Genomic DNA, 20,214 nt, shown 5'->3' with positions numbered 1-20,214 from the left:
GATAACAAAAAAATCCGAATGAAACTCTAGATAAGCATTATTATCTTTGGCTAATTTGTGTACGGAAGCAAGGCTTTTGGTGGACGTGGGAACGTGCAAAATATTATTAAGAAAAAGATTGCTGCTTGGGGTATGAACAATTGTATGACCAACATTGCTAATTCGCATACCTGTGCCATTAGCCGTGTTGACTTGATCCCTTCCATTGTAACGATCACGAACAGAAAGCTTTTCTAATTCACCAGTCACATGATTAGTGGCGCCGCTGTCCGCATACCAATTTGTATCGACACCATAAGCTTCATTGGGCCTTCCACGATACTGCTCATCTTCCTCGTAGCGAAAATAACATTGCTTAGCTTCATGATTTGTTTTCTTGCAGATCTGACATGGCGGTCTCTTGTCACCTTGCTGGTTGTTGCCTTTTGCATTGAAGAATTTTTGATTGCCGCCATTGCTTTGAATCTGACGACCTTGATTGGTCCTGCCACCACCACGGCGACCTCCTGACCGACCTCGATTTCCACGGCCTCGGGATGCGATGTTGGCCGAGGATTGATGTTGTTCGGTCCCTTGATACATCTCAAGACGGAGATCATATTCCATAAGAAGCGAATAGAGTTCCGAAAGCGAGAGATCTCCTGAACGACCCATCATAGAAGAAACAAAGGGATGATAGTCAAAATCTAAACCATTGAGTATATGAGCAACAACCTCATCATCATTGATAGTGACGCCGGCTGATGCGAGCTCATCTTTAATATTCTGCATCTTGTTGAAATATTCCGCCGTTGTGAGGCTTCCCTTCTTGGCAGTGGCTAGCTGCATGCGCAGATTAGTAACCCGCGCTCTTGATTGTGCTGCAAACATGGCCCCCAACGCCTTCCATGCTTGGGCGGAGGTCGTTGCAGTCGTAATCCCGGCGAGGACCTCCTTGGAGACCGAATTCACCAGATAGCTAAGTAATTGTTGATCTCTTTCCACCCACGAGTCATGCTCGGGGTTGGGAATCTTCTTTTTCTTGCCGTCGACTTCAGCTTCTATTTCTTGCGGCGGCTCGGCAGTAGTTCCTTCCAAGATGCCTAGCGCCTTGGCACCACGAACAGCTGGGAGCAATTGAATTTTCCACAGAACAAAATTGTTCCGGGTGAGCTTGTCTGACACTGGATGTCCGAAGGGAGATCTTGTATCATGATGAGAGGACGACGAATCCATGATCTTGACACAGCGCTTCTGCCGGCAAAAACTTCTGTCACCGAACGAAGGAACAGGAGTCTTGATGTTGGGATCTTGATGTGACTTGCGAGAGGCAATCGCACGTCACGTTGTTGTCGAGGAAAAGGACGGCGCGGCCGAACGTCGTAGATGGAACGCGGCGCGATCTTTCTGATTTTGTGAATTGATTTAGGAAGAGGTGGCTCTGATTACCATGAAAGAAAATAGGGGAACTATGGTTGCCTAATCCTGGCATACCATAGGTTGCGTGTTTATATAGAAACAGGTGTTACACATATAGATGGTTTAAACTAGGACTCCTGTGTAGGAATTACATAGACCTATTTGAATACTATTCTATCTATAGGAGTCCCATAACAACCATCTACTGATATATGACAGAATACAATTATATCTCTAATTCTAACAGCTGGGTGCCTTGGGCGCCCCCGGACGCGGTAGCAGGTCACCACGATGAGCGAGGAGGCCGGCGGCGGCAATGCATCTGTGGAGTTGCCCTGCCCTTTTTCCGTGGATTTATTATGTTGCTCCGATGTTCAATTCATGATCATGTTGTTGTTGCTTTAGCAGTAGTTTTTCTTCCCCCAATCATAAATAGTTTTTCTGACCAAGATGAAAATGTTAATAAGGTCAAATGTCAAATGGACACATAAATCTTATAGAAAAAGATGAAAAGAAAAGAAAAACTCTTATCGCAACAACACCAAAGTATAAAACTGAACATGACACGTATTAGTAATTTATTTGATCTGAATTAGTTGCACACTTGCAGCTGTATGACCTCCCAGACAAATTATTCTTGAATTCATGTATCGACCAAAGACTCAGATTAATCTCAATATCAAGCTGGCTCTAACATTCTAGCCAATCTCTTGAATAGAGAAAAAGAAAGGAACAAAGAAGGAAACATTGTTGACATTCCAAAGGTCGGTGTATCCGCTACTCAATCAGTTGATGGACATTGTACTGTGTATCAGTAATTTGTAGTAGTAGGAGTAGCACCAGTGGGACGAGCAACCAGAACAGCTAATCTTTGTCGTGGATCTTGGCAGACACGATCGTTATGATGCTATGATGGGATGACAAAATAAGCTCGCATTTCACTGCATTGCATGTTTCAGGTACATGAATTCAATCCAACAGTCTTTCGTGTGAGAAACATATCTCAAACACAATTGGATGCATATCCATGATTACCAACTCAACAATGATCGTCTGATTGCCACTCACCGTTAGGCGTAGCAATGGCAAGCCTGACAAAATCCGATGAAACGCAATACAAGAGCACTAATGACGTTCGTTGATTGTTTGTCCCACTGGGCGTGATAAGAGCATGTTGACGCAAAATCTGAATTTCAGGCTTCTGCGTTGAACAACACGGAGGACCTGGAAGATCTGCTTAACTCCAGTGCAAGCTCCAAATTAGCTCACGAGTGGTGCAAGGTGTGCTAGTCAATTTGACCTGAAAATTGTCAAGGTAACATTAAATTCCTGAGTCGATCGGCGGTGAAGCCTTTCAAAATCATGGGTAGACGTTCTTTGGAATAAATACCATGCGATGTAAATAAATAAATCATTAATGGCATGTGCCACTGGCTATATGAGCCGATGAGCTAAGATAAAGTATTGTAAAACAACAGCCTAATAGAAGTCCTTGCTAACCATGCGCTCATCAAATAGACTAATAGATCTAGTCAATGTCTTGATAAGTGTAATTGAACTTAGGCAAGGTAACACGAATAAGAGGGCATTGACATCAATCTATTAGTCTAAAAGATTAGAACACAGCGAACAAGGACCTCTTGCCTACCGCTAACAAGCTGATTAAGCTAATGGAATCCTAATCAATATCATGACCGTGTAATTGAACTTAGACAAGGTAACAGAGTGAGAGGGCATTAACTTCGGCCCACTAACTTAGCCAGACAAGCTCGCAGCAGCAAGGTCTCGTACGTGCCCCTATCAGCTCAATGATATCATCATACTTCCGTGAGATATGGATGATACCCAGCCGATGCATCGGCTCTCAACAGTAGCGTGCTGACGTCAAAGGTCCGACAATTAGCAATACGAGAGGCAGGGGTAAAGATCTATCGGATATAGAATATGTAAAACAATAATAACATGCAAGATCAACCAGCCAATATGATCAAATAAGGGGTGAACGCTTAAACAAGGTCAAGGAGTCGATGAAGACAACTTAATCAGATCTAAGTCATTCGATAACTGTGAGCAACCGTTGAAGACAAGTAGAATATTGGACAAAGCCTAGAAAGTTCTACTTGCAATCTAAGATAACTCGATAACTAGAAACACAACTAAATATCAGAACATAAGACTTAACTTAGAAAGTTCTGATAGAGGTCGTAATGACCGGGTGAAGATATTTACAAGCTCATCTGAGATTGAAGCCGATGCCGTCGTGCGCGCAAGAAGGAACTCGTTGAAACTACTCTACTCCTATTCTTAGGGTTTTAGCGGCATGGCGCCAAAAGGTTGTATTGATTGATTGATGATTGTTACAAGGCTCACGGGTTTATATTTATACCCTAGAGCAAGCTAAAATACTAGTCGATTATGACATGAACTATTACAAACTTAACTAAAAACTACTAAAGATTCACCTCCATACTTTCCCTTATTTGGTGGAGTTGATTTTGCTTCGGATCGGGATCTCTCCGGTCTTCTATCGGCTTCCGGAATCCTGGTCACCCGCGACTGGTCTTGGTCAATGCGGCTTTATCAACGGACCCTTTCTCTCCCCTTCATCGGCTATCAGAACCTTATCCACAACGGTTGACTCTGGTCAAAATCCGGTGTCAACACTAAGGGTGACTGATGCCGTACCAAGAGCATTAAATGCGAGGCATGGCCTCTCTGACTGCCCCACGTCGGGACATGACTCGGGACATGACCCGGGGAAGGGGGCCGACCTTTAGCCCAGGGGTCCAAGAGTGAGGCTGCACCGTCTGGACCACCCAGGACGACCTGCAGGACTAGGCCACACAGACCATACTCGTTCACGCACCCCAGCATCATCATCACCTACCTCGCCATAGTGATCTGTTTCAATCAAGGTCAGGCCGCCATGTTAGGTCTGGTACAGGCCTACAGGTGAGGTGGGACCCTGCTGGGTCAGGCGTCATGTCGTTGAGTGGTCGTGAGCACACTGAGAGGTCGGGAAAAGCCAGAGAAAGCGGCATGCCACGCTCCGGCCGATGACCAAAGGCACACCTACTCGCCCCGGGTACGGACGTCAGCAATAGCGTTCGCCCCGTTCACTGCCATGGGGTTGGTGGACGGGATGGAGGAGCACCGTGGAAGCGGCCAGGCCCTGCGTAGGTAGCCCACACCTCACAGGGCCCCGTACAGGATGCATGGGCCCACGGCAACGAAGAGGATATGGCGAGAAGGCCCTGCGCGGACGAGAAGGGTAGGTCACCCTGGCCACAGCACAGCCCTCGACCTCTGAGGTCGGGGAGCCCCCTCTTTTCTCCAAACACTGTCGCCCGGTCCCTAGCCTATATAAAGGGAACCGGGTCTTCCATCTCGCTCTCTCGCATTCATTGACACACACACCCACGCATCGCACGAACGCTTGGTTACAAGCACCACGTTGTAAGCCCAATGCATTCGATCCAAGGAACACGACTCCTGCCAAAACTGGACGTAGGGATCTTCCCAAATCAGTATAGTTCCTTATCTCTTGTGTGCTAGCTATTGGAAGTGAGGAGAGCGCGCCGTACAATCACTAGTCGGCGGCACGAAACACCGACACCTCACCTTCCATCGACAAACTACGGTGCGGACGCAGATGCAATCGGCATTTAGCGAAATTGCAGCTTAGCGCAAGCCCGCGAGGCATTAATAATTATGGTAATTACATTGTGAAGTTTAACTACATTTTTCTTATTTGCATATTGAAAATATAGGACCACCAGTTTATGTTTGCACCGGCGACTCGTAATCTTAGGTACGGGCCTGGTCCCAATAATTGGTGACTCCTGTAGTCTTACGGTTATAAAGATCACACAACAAATCAGATCAGGGGCAACTAGTTGGTGATCCTGACTCATCATTATTGTGAGCCTGAAGCGTGTGCCGTGGTGTTTAACACAAGTCAACAAAAGCTTCTCACCAGGTCGACCAATGTCCTGAAAATGGCATCGCATGTACATTAGACAGGACATGTTGCTGCATCACCTATTAAGCAGGAGTAAGTAAGAAATATGTTCTAGCTAAAGGGAAATTAAGGGTTATTCCAGTGACTACTATTACTCCATGGTTTTCGGATGGGACAAGATACTCTTTTGAGTAAACAAGCGATGATGATACGCAATTAGGCAGGCCAATCATGGTAGAATGGAAGTTACATCGGGCTACTAGCTGCATAATACGTTTGCGCTTTGCACCGATGCATAGATTAGTGATCCTTGATGTACGAGATGTCCTGTTAAAGAAGATGCACGCAAGTGGTAAAGCCGATTGGTGAAAAGAGAGGCGAACTTACACCAGGTTATAATTCATGCGCGATGCACACCGTGAATTTGTTCATGCCTCTACTATCTGTTTCAATAACTGATGAAAGAAGCAAGCAGCAAGCGAGCGGTGCGCTGAGGACTACACCGGCATGGTGGCGGTTTTGCACTTTTGCCCAGCAATGCCTCGGCTCGTCAGCCGCAGGCAAGCGCCGAGCCGGCGCGGCAGGGGAACGGCGAGGAGAAGCATGGGCTCTCGTCGAGGCCCATGTTTTGCTGGGTCAAAGTCAGGGCCCGATTCCCTATAGAGATATGCATAGTGAGAATTTTTTAATCCAAAATCCAAAAGTTCACCAAGTATTTTGTTTGATTTGATGCCATATTGCTACTGTATCCTAGTCCAAAACAAACTTCCGTTCAGAAAAAATACGTATAAACTGTGATGCATTTCATCTTAAGGTCGACGATTCTGATCCGTCGGGTTTGACATCCGGGTGTTTGCAGGGTCGTCTGCTTCATCTCGGCCCTCGGGTTTTTCTACCTTCAGGCGCTACTCATCTCGACACGCAACGCGGCAACGCCCGAGGCTAGCACTGTCCTGCGTTCACCATCGCCACTGTGCGGACGCCGACGAGCTTCCGTGGGCCTGTTCGTTTCAACTTATAAGCCGGCTGAAAAGCTGAAATGGCTGATTTATTGTGAGAGGAAAATACTGTTTGGTGGCTGATAAGCCAGCTGAATAAGCTGAAGCGCATCCGATCTGAGAGGCCAAAATCCTTCTAACAAAGCTCGCCGGCGGCGTGCACGAACTGATCGACTTTGGGAAGGGAAAAAAACCCATCATTTTCATGCAAATGATGAGCAGGAAACGTGAAATACGAAGGCCATTTTGGCGAGGCATGGGTATTCCTGATTTGCTTTCTGTCTCCGTTGTTGGTTTCCGGGCTCCGGATGAGCTGATAAGGACGGGGCCGTTCGGCAGTTAGTGCTCCAACGGAAACCACCGCGCGTCCACGCCTCTCGCATCATCATCATCATCGGCTCCGCGAGCTGCGAAGCGCGTGAACGCGAAGAGACGGCCGCACTGAGCGCAACGCATCGGCTGCGAGAGGGAATGGATCGAAAGGATGGGGTGGCCCATGCCGCCTTTTTTGGCCGGTTGCTCCTCGGCGCCCGGGAAGGCGGGAACGCTGCCCTTCTTGACCTTTTCCTCCCCGCCTCCTCCGATCCCGCCAGCCATCCCGTGGCCGCGGGCTCTGCCCTCCCCAGCCCGGCGGCGGCGGCGGGACCCGGGACACGCCACGCTCCAGCCAGCGTGGGTGACTGGACGTCGGGGCCCCGGCGTGCCCTCTCACCTCTCGCGATCGAGCCAAGTCGTCGTCTTGGAACACGGCTCGCGTCGCGTGCCCCGACGGACGGAGTTCTCGACCGCGCGCGCCCGTGCGCCGCGCCGTGCCCAGAGTGCGCAGGCCGTCGGCGGCGTGGGCGCTGCGACGACTTTTGGGCGGGCGAAACAAAAAGAAATAAAGTACGCGCGGACAAGCCTGCAGACACGTTGTTTCGTCGGTGATGGGAGCCGTGGCACGGCACTTCCACTGGCGGGGGTAAATCGAGTTTCCAGCGGTCAGCGCCTCAGCGGCGGCGCTCGTTTTGCGTAAGGTGCTCGGCAAACGTTCCAAAGTCAGGTAATGGATCGATCTCTCACTTGAACACCGGCAGCCGCCACCGCGCGGTCGCCGCCGTTCGAGAAGACCCAACGCCGCGGCCGGCTCCCGGCCGGATAATAAAAAGAAACGTGGTTGGGTTGGGTCCACCATCTGGCCTCATCACCACCTCGGCGGCTCGGCGACGCGCAGGCAGACGCGAGCGCACGCAGGCGCACCGCGCACTCGCCTATAAAATCCCGGACCCAGATAGGGACGGGCGTCAGAGCTCAGAGGTCAGGAGGGCCCGGGCCTGCCCCACCACCGCCGCCCCCTCTCCTCGTCGTGGGGTTTTGTTTGTTCACACGAAGGTTTCCTGTTCCTTCCCCTCCCCGGCATCCCACATCCCCCTTCCGTCCGCGCGCGTCCGACGCGGGGCACTCGCCTACCTACCCACCCCGCTCCACCCCTACGCCTCCAGAAACCCGAGCGGCACCGCCCTCGCACTCGCCACTCGTAACGGCTCGGCGAAAACCCCAGGGACACGGTAGTAGGGAGAAGAAAATTCCCCCCCAAGCCCGAGCAGGCCAGCACTCCATCGCCCACTTCCGTTTCGTTTCCCCAATTCAGCATGGCGGCCGCGTGGTAGCAGGCGGCGGCGCTCCACCGGATGGCGGCGGGAGGGAGGGGAGCTCCGGCACCGGCGCCGGCGCCGGAGGCGGTGCCCGCGGGCGGTGTGGCGGCGGCGGGGGCCGCGGCGGACGAGGTGGTGCGACGCGTGCGGCCCACGGAGGCCTCCGAGCGCCGCCGAGCGGAGGTCGTCGACTACGCGCGGAGGCTCGTCGGCTCCGCGCTCGGCTGCGAGGTGCGTGCGTCTCGTGGCAGTGCGGTGCGCCCCGGCCCCGTCCGCGCGCGCGGCGGGGCGGCTCTGTCTGCTCGTTCTCGTTATTTGGGGGTTTTCTTCTTCATTTGGGTTGGGGTAATTGTCTGATTCCGTGGGTAATTAAGGGTTTCGTACTCCCTGCTGCCGGCGCTCACATGTCTTGTGATTCTCGTCCTCTTCTGCTTAGCTCCATTGGGAGCAGTTTTGTTTGTTTAATCTTCGTTTTTCTTTTGTTTAGTTCGGTTTTTGTTTGTTTAGTCTTCTGCCATCGCTTTCCAGGGGATTTGACGCGATAACGTTCACGAGGGGGATTAACCCTTTGATTATTCTGTTTGGTTCGTACGGATCCGGATTAGCTCGTCAACCATTCGCTCGCGGCGCGTCGTTATTGTTCAGCTTTTTTTTAAGAAAAAACTTGTGCTGGCCTTTACGGTGGCGAATCGAGATCATTTCTGTTATGTAGTATCTGGGTAACTGTTCCTTATGAACACAGGAATTGTTGCGGAGCTTTCTGTCAGTCTGTGACTGAGGTGTGAGCTGTGCCTCCGTTTTTTCCCTCACTTTTTACTTTTTAGCTTAAATGGACACGTTCCTGTCCTATCTTTTCTTGAGCAAATTAAGGACGCGCTTCTGTGCTGTTGATTAGAGTGTTTCGTGAAGCATTCAAAAGCTAACTTTTCTGTCTGTGCACCTGCAACCTTGCGAGCTTTACGTCAGGCGGAAAGACGCGATATCATGTAGGAAAACCAATTTCTATCTCGGAAGTTTCTTACTGGAGAAAACGTATATAAATTTTTCTTTCTTAGCAGAATGAAAAAGAAGGAAACAAAAACATTTTTGGTTGTAGTCATGGCTGTGTCTCTGCCCGTGATTGCCTGCTTTACTAGCTGGCAGCAGTGTCCGATTCGAGCTGTGCATATCCACCTGCCCATCCATCCATGTTGACTCATCCACGTGGAATTTACTGAATAGTTTGGCAACTGAGGGATGCTGTTGTGGAATCTTCCTGGCATGGTGACTCTGCGTTAGAGGAGTTGACAGAGCAGGATTGACGATTGAGACTTTGCCTTGCACCGACAGCTCCTTGCCTGCCAACGTCCTGCTTTCAATTCTGCTGCGATGTCCCTAGAGCGTATTGTTGGAACACAATTTTATTTTACTGATGGAAGTTCAGCGGGTCCGCTGTTTGATGAGTCGTACTTTGAGGTTTGCCCATTGAATATATGTGGAAGTTCTTCGCACCGTACCCACAGATGGTAGATCTTGAAAACTGGTCCTTATTTGTTGCTATTCTGCCGGTCACTTTTAATGCGTACGGGATGCCCCTTTGTAGCTGGATTTCCTTAGAACGTGTGGCTGCTATAGCATACAGCCATTAGTACTAGATTTGGAGCCATGTTGTGGCGTTTCTTCCTAGCTTTTGTCAATAATCACGGGTTTGTTCCTTAGAAAAAGTTGGCGTGGTGGATATAACGTCTTTGCTGAATTATCATCATGTGACTGTTATTGGGAGAATAGGTACAGTGTTGCGTGTTTTTCTGCTACACCAAAAGTATGCCTGGTGGAGTCAAATAAGGGACATTACAACATGCATGGTGGCATACTACCATTTCTTTAACCATGGTTGTTAGCTGAAATATCACCAGTTCATATTAATAGCTAATTGTTTCTTCATGAAATGTCTTGTTGAAGACCTGGAAAATACTTCACTTTAAGGTTTCAAACTATCTTCTTGGAGATGCAAGTTATAGCTTTAGGCTTTTTCTCAAGTGATGCAAGTTTTGATTGTGACTTTTGACAATACTACTATATTATCTATAGTATGCCTTTCTATACCATGAAGAACTGTTCTGTGTTGAACCTGTTGGGACATTGGTTTTACGAGTAACTATCACTTATTTACTGCATTGCTCAGGTTCTTGCATTTGGATCGGTTCCACTGAAGACTTATCTTCCTGATGGGGATATTGATCTAACTGTCCTTGGAAATACATCTTATGATAGTACTTTGGTTAATGATGTTTCTTGCATCCTTGAGTCAGAGGAACAGAACAGTGATGCTGAATTTGTAGTGAAGGACCTGGAACGAATCAATGCTGAGGTCCATTCTCCTATATACACTTCCTGTACATTCCTAGTCATTCATTTTGGATAATGGTTTATGGGATCTATGATATTGTAGTCTGATCACTTACTTGGCATTTCCATATCTCCTTATTTAATTAATTCTTATACATGTAGAGTTAAACTTGAGAGATGTGTCTGTCATCTTCCTCTTTGACATGTTATTCATTGTTTTTCTCACCCATCTAATTATCTGAAATGTATGTCCATCCAGGTCAGGCTCATTAAATGCACTATTGAAAATATTATAGTTGATATCTCATTCAACCAAACTGGCGGGATCTGCGCACTCTGCTTCCTTGAGCTGGTGATTGATGCATTTTTATTTTGTGGAAATCGTATTTCAAACATATACTCTGTTCTTCAAACCTTTCTTGTTAATTAGGCACTCAGCTTGTTGAATGTGTAGGTCACTCAACTTTGGTTTCCATACTGTCTAGGTGTACTTTAAATATGTAGTACCAAGTAATTATAAAAAAAAAGTTTGTAGTACCAAGTCATTGGAAATAAGTGATGGTTCCTTCTTCAGGTCGATCGTAAAGTTGGAAAAAACCATCTATTTAAAAGGAGCATCATATTGATCAAGGCATGGTGCTATTATGAAAGTCGCCTACTAGGAGCACATCATGGACTAATATCTACATATGCACTGGAAGTACTTATCCTTTACATATTCAATCTATTCCACAAATCTCTCAACAGCCCTCTGGAGGTATGTCTCGGGTACTTATTTCAGACATTGAAGATGTAGTTGCTCTTTTGGATAATAAAATCTCACATATTTGTTGTTTCCCTGTGTTTCTATTAATAGGTTCTTTATAGGTTTCTGGAATATTTTAGCAAATTTGATTGGGACAACTATTGCATAAGTTTAAATGGGCCTGTTGCTTTGTCATCTTTGCCAAACTTAATTGGTGCGCTACCTTGCAATCTTTTCATTGATTTCATTGGCAGAGTAATCACCTGATGCCTCTCTGAATTAACTCTAAAATTTATCCTGCCTGCAGTTGAAGCTACATTTGCACATACCGATGACTTATTGTTTGATAAAGAGTTCATCAAGAGCTCGGTGGATAAAGCAATTGTACCTCCAAGAAATTCTGATGCTTGCTATACGAGATTTCGTCCAAAACATCTAAACATAATCGATCCATTGAAGGAGTACAACAATCTTGGCAGAAGTGTTAACAGAGGTCTGAACTGGCCAAGATATGTCTATCTCGAAAAGTTATCCTTTACAACTGGAGATGCAGGTCCTAATCATTTTGTATCATTGTGTCGACCCAAGAACTTGATAAAATGAACTAAAATGGCATTCCATGTAATTAATTTAGTAGGAGAAATGATCTAGAATGGAATGCCACCGTAATTAATCAGCTGACCAGAAAACACCATTGTGTACCCAGTTGCATCCTCAAAGAACACATAAGCTTGCTGAGGCATCATAAACATATGCTGTGCTGCTGTCTGTATGCAATAATTGCATAAACCCATGCGTAGCTAGCTTCATGTTTGTGTTACTTCATCTGCTAATTTAGACTGGTGATTATGTGCAGCTAGCTTTAATCGTATTCGAACAGCTTTCTTATATGGTGCTCGAAAGCTTGGTCATATCCTCATGTTACCACCAGAAGTTATTCCTGATGAAATTTACGTTTTTTTCAAAAACACGTTGGGAAGGAATGGGAGAGGAGTAAGACCAGATACTGACAGCAATGGTGCATTACGTGCTTCCTTTGGTACTGGTGAGGCTCTTTTGGAAGATATATCAAGTATGAAGATCTCTTGCAATGAGGAACATGAGAACATAACTTCTTATCATCTTTCAAAGAGCTTGTGTGATGAGAACTTATATGTTGGAATGAATGGACCTACGCATTTGAGTAGTTCTTTTCCAAGGGTCCACAACACTGCATTAAGTACTGATTTAAGTACAAGGTCATCCAATTTTGTCCATCATGCACCTAAACAATATTCATCGTTTTACCAAGGCAATGGTCGTGCTGGCAGTGGAAAGTGTTACTTGAACCAAGAAGTGGAGCAGGAATGTATACAGTCACAAGTTCCTTTGAATAACCCATCACCATTGAACTCCTTTGCTGGTGTCAATGCTTCGGAACTTGTGACTGAACAGAAAATTATTGATGTCCCTGTGGAAAAACAACATCTTCCTCCCTCACCGTTGAGCTTGCCAGATCTGTCAGGGGATTTGGATTCTCAATTTAGATGCCTGCGTCAAGTTCAGTACCACCTCGAATACTTGTTTGATGGGTTTTTGCAGTCTGTTCAAGATGCATCTTCTGCTGATACGTTTGAGAAGGACCCCTTTCACATTCCTGCCTGTAGTATCTTGTTAAACAGGGATTCAGGAACGCCAAGGCTCCTATTGCCTTCATCTTCTAAAAGCAATGGAAGGAATGTGTCTCCTGTTTCTTTTTCTCAGAGCACAGAATATGCTTTGCAGCATTCACAAAATCAGAACCCATTGGATAGGATTTGCCAGGAGAATATCTCATTGCCCTCCCAAACAAATGTTCCATCCAACGGACTCTCACCATCTTCTTCTTATGCCGCTTCAGAGGTTTCTTCTGTTTCGAGGTGTTATAGCTTTGAGGATAGCGCTGAGATGCATGGAAGTGGAACAGACATGCACTTTCCAAGGAAGGTATGGAAATGTTGTTTGCCAATATCTGATCTTTTGTCTGTCTGTAAAGTTACTAGCAACTTGATATTCTTCTCTTTTTTTCATAACCTGGGTGATGATGTTTCATTTTATTTTATTTTTTGCTAGAGAGCTTGTTAGTTTCAAGAAGAAAAAAAAAGATCGGTCCAGTTTGACCATTTTCGTTATTACTGCTAATGATCTGCCTATCGTAACTTTGGTTGTTCGGTTGAACCAGTTAGTTTTCAAAACATTTATTGTAAATGTAAGCTTTTATTTGTTGGTATGCCAGAGTTGTGATACTCACAAGGAGCAATTGGCATCTTCAAGAGAGAATGGGAAAATACTGTCAAATCAAACAGTAAGCTTTGAAAGCAACCAGAGCCCAGCTCCAGGAGCAAAATTTGTGTCTCACAAGGAGCAAGTTGCACTAGACAGTAGAACCAATGAAATAGCAGTAGATCAAGCATTGAAGATACAAGGATACCTTCAGTCAGATAGGGAAATTGTTGAAAAGCTCAATTGTCATACTCAAAAGAAAATTTTCAGTCACGACAATGAAGCAAGACAAGTGCCAAAGTACCGCCAGGATGTCTGCTCGAACAAGAACTTTTTGCAAAAGCGATGTGATACTGGCATGGAGTGTACCCGAGCTCCCGGCACAATGAATCAGATGCCGAAACATCAATCATTTAACAATCGAAATACTACAGAGTGTGCTAGATCTAGCCTAAGCAAGAACTTGCCCATAAAGCAGAGCTTTGGCACTTGGAAAGAGCATGAGATATTTGACTTGCCAACAAAGCAAAGACCAATCTGTCAGCCATTGAAGCTGGAAAATAGACGAAGTGGCTGGGATTGCTCAAAGAAGATACCAGCTGAAAAACAAAATTATAATAACCACAAGGTGCCCCTGTCTTTTGTAGGAGGCGCAGGGGACATCAGTAGCCAAGAGAAGCCTCCAGTATCTAAAACTTTTCAACCATACTTCCCTGTCGCAAATGGTCGACCATTGGAGACTATTGAGTTTGGATCCTTGGGACCTTTTGCATTGAAGTCAAACAGAGCTACTAACACACAAACTGCCAGTAAGGCGTTTACATTTGCCTCTCCATTGGTGTTACAGAGGTCTAGGGCTGCCACAACCCAAAACAGGTAATTTTGTAGTAGTTCATATATTTAAATTATGCAATCTACATATTGCATTCCTGCAAGTGTCTCTTAGCAGTAAAACTAGATGGGAGATAAATGTCTGGTGAAGTATCTGGTATTTATGTTCTAATTGGGAGTATAGGTGGACTTTGTCACTGAGTACCAATAGGTTTGTATAGTGGCCAAATTTGCCATAATGCGAGCCTTAAGTTCACGCTAGAATGTTATGAATTGGGTACAGGTCTCAGTTTTGTGCTTGTATGAAGCTTTCGGTAGTTGACAGATGCATTTGTTTCAGGCCACCAGGATTTTGCAAAGTGGGAGATGAAGATGAATTCCCACCTCTTAGTGCTGGGATCCGGTGAGAACTTACATAGGTACAGACGAATTACTGATCATAGAGTTAGCGGAAGGAGCTGACCAGCTGAGCTTTGTGCAGAATTTTCTTGGGAGCATTGATATGAGGATTGGAGTGGCATAGTATACCATACCTTGTAAAATTTCGTTGATACCTTCTCTCTCCTCACCCCTTTTTCTTATTTTCCTGTCCATAGTTTAGTTACACCGAAGGCTTATACAGTTGCGTTCAGTATAATTTAGCAAGGACAAAAAATCAGGTAAAAATACTTAGGGTCAGCGTATGACTTGTCATGTTGCCTTGTTGCATTTTCTTTTCCATGCTTCAGTGTACATTTCTACATTCCCCTCTCCAATGGATTGTACTTCTTTGTACCTGTCGTAAAGATGACGATAAATTGTAAGAGCACGTCATCAGCTGTCCCGAAATTCTGACGTCTGAAATGCCTGCTCGGCTCGTACGTCGTACCATACATACTGGCTCCTTTTTCAGCCTCACCTAGTCACCTGACCCCCCCTGACCCTAGAACATCACCCTTTTGTCCCCGAGAAAAAAAAGTTGTCCTTCCGACAAGAGCTGCGACACCCTGCTTTTCTGATCTACTGTAAAAGGGGGTTCATCCTCCGGGTCCGGGTCAGGGTCCGCTATCGTTATCGGCTTCCGCCTTCCCCTTGGGTCCTATTGGCAGCTGCCGAAAGGCAGAGATGCAGTGCAGCGTTTCACCAATCCCACTCTGATGTCTGATCGGTCTACATGCAGCAGCTGCAGAAAGGCAGAGGTGCAGCGACTGCACCCTACCGTTTCACCAATGTAGCAACTCTGATGGTCGGTGCAATCGGACGTTGAAACCATTGTACCCTGCGCTAGGCCTTTTGCTGGCCATGTTTGATGTCTATTGCATTGCAACTGGTGCCGTGTTCCATGCAGAACATTTCCAGTTCTTTCTCTTTAGTCTCCTCTATCACCGATCCCTCTGTTTTGAGGTGTTGCCACTTTAGCTGAAGGAGGCTTTAGCTTTTAGCTCACCTAAACTAGAGTGCGGCTTCTTGCACTTGTATATGAACCTGAGGCTACTCCCACTAGCACATAAAAAAGAACGAGCTTCCAGCCTTCTACGGTAAGAATGTAAGATGAATGTAAGATAACCTCCACTTGACCATGTCAATACATTCCCTCCTCTCATATGGTCTAGCTAAACTTGCTTTTCTTCTTTCATAATTGAGGGATAAGGGTACTCATGGATCCCCACCGACCATGATACTGGCTGGCCTGACAAGTGGGCTCCGCTCGACCATAGCGTGAGGGGTAAGGTACGAAGACGTGTGGAGAAAAAGTTCGAAGGCCGGGCGAACAGATTCCGCCCGGATATCACGGGATTCATGTTGTAGTCCGACTTAGATTGGTTTCCTTGTAACAACTGGCTAGAATTAGATCCTATCCGACTTGTAACTCTAGGTCGTTAGCCTATATAAGGCGGCCAGGGATACCCCCGAGGGCAACAGATCCTACCAGCAATACAATCCACCAAAACATAGGACGTAGGGTATTACACCTCCTCGGTGGCCCGAACCTGTCTAAACTTTGTGCCTCTGTGTTACCATTCGAGTTCTTGGTCTTACAATCTCGCCAACCTACAAATCTACCACCCAGGCACCCCTTTGGTGGACTGTTGGTCACTAATCCGACAGTTGGTACGGGGGATCATGAGATCCTCCCCAGTGAGCTCGATGGCATCTCGCCCCGACGTCATCTTCCCCGAAAGCATTAAGGACTTCCTCGCTAATCCGATCCAGCTTCGCTTTGGAAGCATGCTAGTGGATTCCGACTCCACCGCCACCTTTGCCAGCAGATCCATCTATCGGATTTGCTTCAACAAAGCACGATCTTCACTCGAAGATCATCACGCCAATCATCCAGCAGGTCGGCGATCTCTCTCTCTCTCTCTCTCTCTCAAAGAATTCTGCACACCCTCGCGGCAACCCACCCACCCACGCCCTCCGATCTAATCGTGGGGCTAGATCGCATCAGGAGGTTGGTGCAGGAGCCCCAACCCCGTGCGCGCGCGCAACCTCCAGAATGACTTCGAACAAGACGGCCACGATGTCTTCGTCACACCCCAGGCCAGCCTGGGGCTGTTTTCGCCGACCTGGAGAACCTCCCGGACTTGGAGCAACTGCAGCGGATTCGGGCGTGCATCGGTGTCGCCAACGCCCAGATCGAAGAACGGGTCCAGGCCCCCACACGCTCGAGAAGTCGGTCATCTCACTCCAGATCTACATCCACCCGACACTCCCTAAGCCAATCTACCCAGAGTAGATTCAATCGCAGCCAAGCTGATCAGGACCGCCGCAGGGGAGGTCGGATGGATCCCATCCAAGAAGAAGAGGTGGAGTAGTCCCAGAGCAAGGACCACCACCCCTACGATGAAGATCGTCGCCCTAACGACGACAACCTCGATGCTCGCCGCCGCAACAAGAGAAGGGATGACGAGTGTCGTGGCTGACCTGGTCAGCAACCCAACCATGACCTCCACCACGATTTCCGCGACCAGCGTGACCTCCGCGGCGAGCTCAACAACTAGGAGCGGGACGAGGCGGAACTATGACGCCGGGCTCAGTACGATCGCGACTTTGGTGCCCCAGGGCTCCATGACCCAATGCCCGATCCCAACACGGAGCAGGAGGCCCGTAATCGCTAGTATCAGGAGCTGCACCGCCGCGACGAGTACGACCGCTGCTACGGTGCCCCTGGCAATGCGCACAACCTACTCCAACGTGACAATGACGCACGCCCCAGGGCCTTGCCAATGCAGTACTGTCTAATGGAGGACAATGACATGGACATCGACGGGTTCAAAGCTTTCACCCCTCGCCTCAGGGATGTCTAGTGCCCACCTACCTTCAAGCCAGCTATCAACAAGAAGTACGATGATTGCTCCAACCCAAAGATCTGGCTGAAGACATACTACAACACGGTCAAGGCTGCGCATGGCACCTATGACTAGATGGCCGCCTGCTTCCCGGTGATGGGAATGCTGCCTTCCTGTGGCTGGAAGGCCTCCCTTGAGGCTGCATCGACAATGGGGGCAACTTGCCAGAGCCTTCACCTAGAACTACCAAGCTACATATGCCCGACCAAGAACCACACGGGACCTCGACCAAGTTCGCCAGCGGAAGAACGAGTCTCTCTGTGAGTACGTCAACCGCTTCTTCGACAACCGCAATAGGCTGGTCGACGTTGAAGACCGCGACGTCATCTTCTTCTTCCACACCGGCCTCAAGAACTGGTCGATATTTCGCACCATGTTCCAGGTCAACCCAAAGATGGTTAGACACATGATGTAGATCGTCAACTTGCATGCTGATACAGATGAAGCTGATCACGTCCAATATCAAGATGACAAGAACTGTCGCAATGATGACGATGAGCAGTCGACCCATCAAGACAACCAGCGCCAACACCGGCCAGAACCTTCCCGACCTTGGAAGAGGGCCCCTGATGTCCTAGCCGCCGGAACAGACCAGAAAGTTAGTCAACCTTCCTCAAGGAAGAGTTCGACGACACGCTCAACGCTTCCTGCCCCTTCCATAAGGACGCACGTTACAATCTCCGCGATTGCCATATCCTGAAGAAAGAGCTCGGCACTCCAGTCGAGTACAAGAGGCCTCGACACGATGACTACTACAAGGATGAGAACAGGCACAACAATTATCGCTGCAAGGACGGTCGCCATCGCGACAACAGCCGTCGCGATGATCGCAACAACCAGCACAGAGAAGAACGCGGTAAGCAGCGCAACCCTGATGCTAACCAGGCGCTGGAAATGACAACGGCGAGTTCCCGCGCTGAGCGGGAGGTTAACATCATCATCAGCAGCCCCCGAGCATTTTGCAGCAGGCGCAAGCAAAAGTTGCAGAAGAGGGAGGTGCATTTCATCTCCATCGCACCATTCCAGTATCTGCGCTGGTCGGAGATGCCCATAACCTTCTCCAGGGAAGATCATTGGGTTCACATCATGGATCCCAGGTCCTACCCGTTGGTGGTTTCCCCCGTCATAGACAGAGTCCTCCTCTCCAAGGTGTTGATCAACGGCGGCAGTGGCCTCAACATCATCTTCACCAAAACCCTAAAGCGCATGAACTTCAACTTTGATCAGCTTCTTCCCTAGAAGACCCGTTCTATGGCATCATACCCGGCAAAGGATCTTATCCTATCAGAAGAGTTGTACTGCCCATCACATTCAGCACGCTAGACAATTACCGCACTGAGCACCTCACCTTTGAGATCGCGAACTTCAAGACGTCCTACCATGCCATCTTCGGTAGGCCCATGCTGGCAAGGTTCATGGCAATACCCAACCACACCTACCTTGTCATGAAGATGCCAGCTCCCAAAGGCGTCTTCCCCATCTTTGGCGACATCGAGACATTCTACAACTGTGACATAGAAGTCGTACAGCTCGTCGAGACCCTGAAGTACTCAATCAACGCCATCATGATGCTCACCGAGTCCAAGAACATCGACCAGAACCAACTGAAGATCCCAGAGATAGAGCCGACGCCCCTAGCGCTACAACCCGACCAGGAAGTCAAGAAGATCAGCCTCGACCTGGAAGACCCCTCCAAGACGGCCCTTATTGGGGCCCGCCTCTTCCCCAAATAGGAAGACATGCTTACCAGCTTCCTCCAGGACAACTCGGACATATTCGCGTGGAAACCATCCAATATGCTCGGTGTCCTGCAGGAGCTAGCTGAGCACTCCTTGGAACTGAGCAAGACTGCAAGGCCAGTCAAGCAGAAGCTTCGTCATTTCGCTCAAGATCGCAAGGAGGCCATTAGGGTAGAAATAAATAAGCTTTTAGCTGCCGGTTTCATCCGTGAATGTAATCACCCGCCTGGTTAGCAAACCTAGTACTTGTAAAAAAGAAAACCGGTGAATGGAGAATGTGTATCGACTACACTGATCTCAACAGGGCACTACCCGAAGAACCCCTTCCCTCTTCCTCGCATCGACCAGGTCGTGGACTCCACAGCCGGTTGCGTCCTCCTATGCTTCCTCAAAAGCTACTCGAGCTATTGTTGACGCTCGTTATTGACACACTTTTAGTACCATTTAAGTGGTGTTTTTATACATATTCTTATACTAACCCGCCACTTGGCACATGAAATAATCCCATTCTCGCATATGCATTGTATTTTGGAGGACATTATATTTTTGCAGCAAATTTGACCTAAAAGTATATTTTTGCATAAAGCCATGAACAAGCAATGAACCTGTCGAAGATGAAGGCTAGCGGGCTCAGATCGGCTAGGGGTCTTCTTATTTGGGATGTTATCAAAGATCAATCTCATCCCAAAGCACTCGACATGCCAGGCCACATGCATTCAAAAATAAGCTTCCAGAACATTAGAGGAGACTTTGTGATGAAGTTGGACGCGAGTGGATAAAAGGAAAAGCCAGTCCGATCAGCCTGGACCCCCTAGGCCGATCATCCTGAGGCTTTCCTTGCTTCTCTCACCTTCTAATTTTTTCCATGCGCTCTCCAGACTATAAATACCCCAAAAATTCACCGAGCCCCAGGATGAATCCACCTGAAGTCGACAAATAGAGAGACACACACCCGAGGGAGCTAAGGGCCGCTGCAAGTCTTTGAGGTTGTCTAGGAGATGGCTTAGGCT

The 20,214-nt window shown here is 47.8% G+C and overlaps 2 protein-coding genes and 1 non-coding gene across 4 annotated transcripts; 2 read left to right on the top strand and 1 right to left on the bottom strand.

The window, feature by feature from the left end:
- Positions 1 to 593: 593 nt before the first annotated feature.
- On the bottom strand, positions 594 to 732 carry LOC117841134 (small nucleolar RNA Z247). The gene has a single exon (XR_004637167.1). It is a non-coding gene; the product is annotated as a small nucleolar RNA Z247 (small nucleolar RNA).
- Positions 733 to 7,662: 6,930 nt separating this feature from the next.
- LOC117837504 (uncharacterized) lies at positions 7,663 to 14,949 on the top strand. 2 transcript variants are annotated; one of them, XM_034717152.2, is made up of 10 exons: positions 7,663 to 8,222; positions 10,156 to 10,341; positions 10,579 to 10,671; positions 10,894 to 11,076; positions 11,176 to 11,278; positions 11,372 to 11,617; positions 11,921 to 13,029; positions 13,319 to 14,181; positions 14,477 to 14,539; positions 14,618 to 14,949. In XM_034717152.2, the coding sequence occupies exons 1-10, from the start codon at positions 8,028 to 8,030 to the stop codon at positions 14,640 to 14,642; spliced, it is 3,066 nt and encodes a 1,021-aa protein (XP_034573043.1). In that variant the 5' UTR covers positions 7,663 to 8,027; the 3' UTR covers positions 14,643 to 14,949. The 2 variants fall into 2 exon arrangements, with proteins under 2 accessions (XP_034573043.1, XP_034573044.1); XM_034717153.2 differs by having other exon boundaries at positions 7,665 to 8,222; positions 11,372 to 11,557.
- A 3,916-nt stretch (positions 14,950 to 18,865) lies between these two features.
- Positions 18,866 to 19,198, top strand: LOC117835720 (uncharacterized). Its single transcript, XM_034715055.1, has one exon. It carries the CDS (start codon positions 18,866 to 18,868, stop codon positions 19,196 to 19,198), a length of 333 nt encoding a protein of 110 aa, XP_034570946.1.
- The last annotated feature ends 1,016 nt before the right edge of the window (positions 19,199 to 20,214 follow it).

This window comes from Setaria viridis, chromosome 9 (genome assembly GCF_005286985.2).
Source record: "Setaria viridis chromosome 9, Setaria_viridis_v4.0, whole genome shotgun sequence".
Classification (NCBI taxonomy): domain Eukaryota; kingdom Viridiplantae; phylum Streptophyta; class Magnoliopsida; order Poales; family Poaceae; genus Setaria; species Setaria viridis.
This window is presented reverse-complemented; position numbering and strand designations above follow the sequence as displayed.

Coding starts and splice junctions, on each gene's coding strand:
- LOC117835720 (XM_034715055.1), top strand. CDS start 18,866: ATGCTGGCAAGGTTCATGGCAATACCCAACCACACCTACCTTGTCATG.
- LOC117837504 (XM_034717152.2), top strand. CDS start 8,028: ATGGCGGCGGGAGGGAGGGGAGCTCCGGCACCGGCGCCGGCGCCGGAG. Junction 10,342..10,578: donor TGGAACGAATCAATGCTGAG/GTCCATTCTCCT, acceptor ATGTCCATCCAG/GTCAGGCTCATTAAATGCAC. Junction 14,540..14,617: donor CCTCTTAGTGCTGGGATCCG/GTGAGAACTTAC, acceptor AGCTTTGTGCAG/AATTTTCTTGGGAGCATTGA.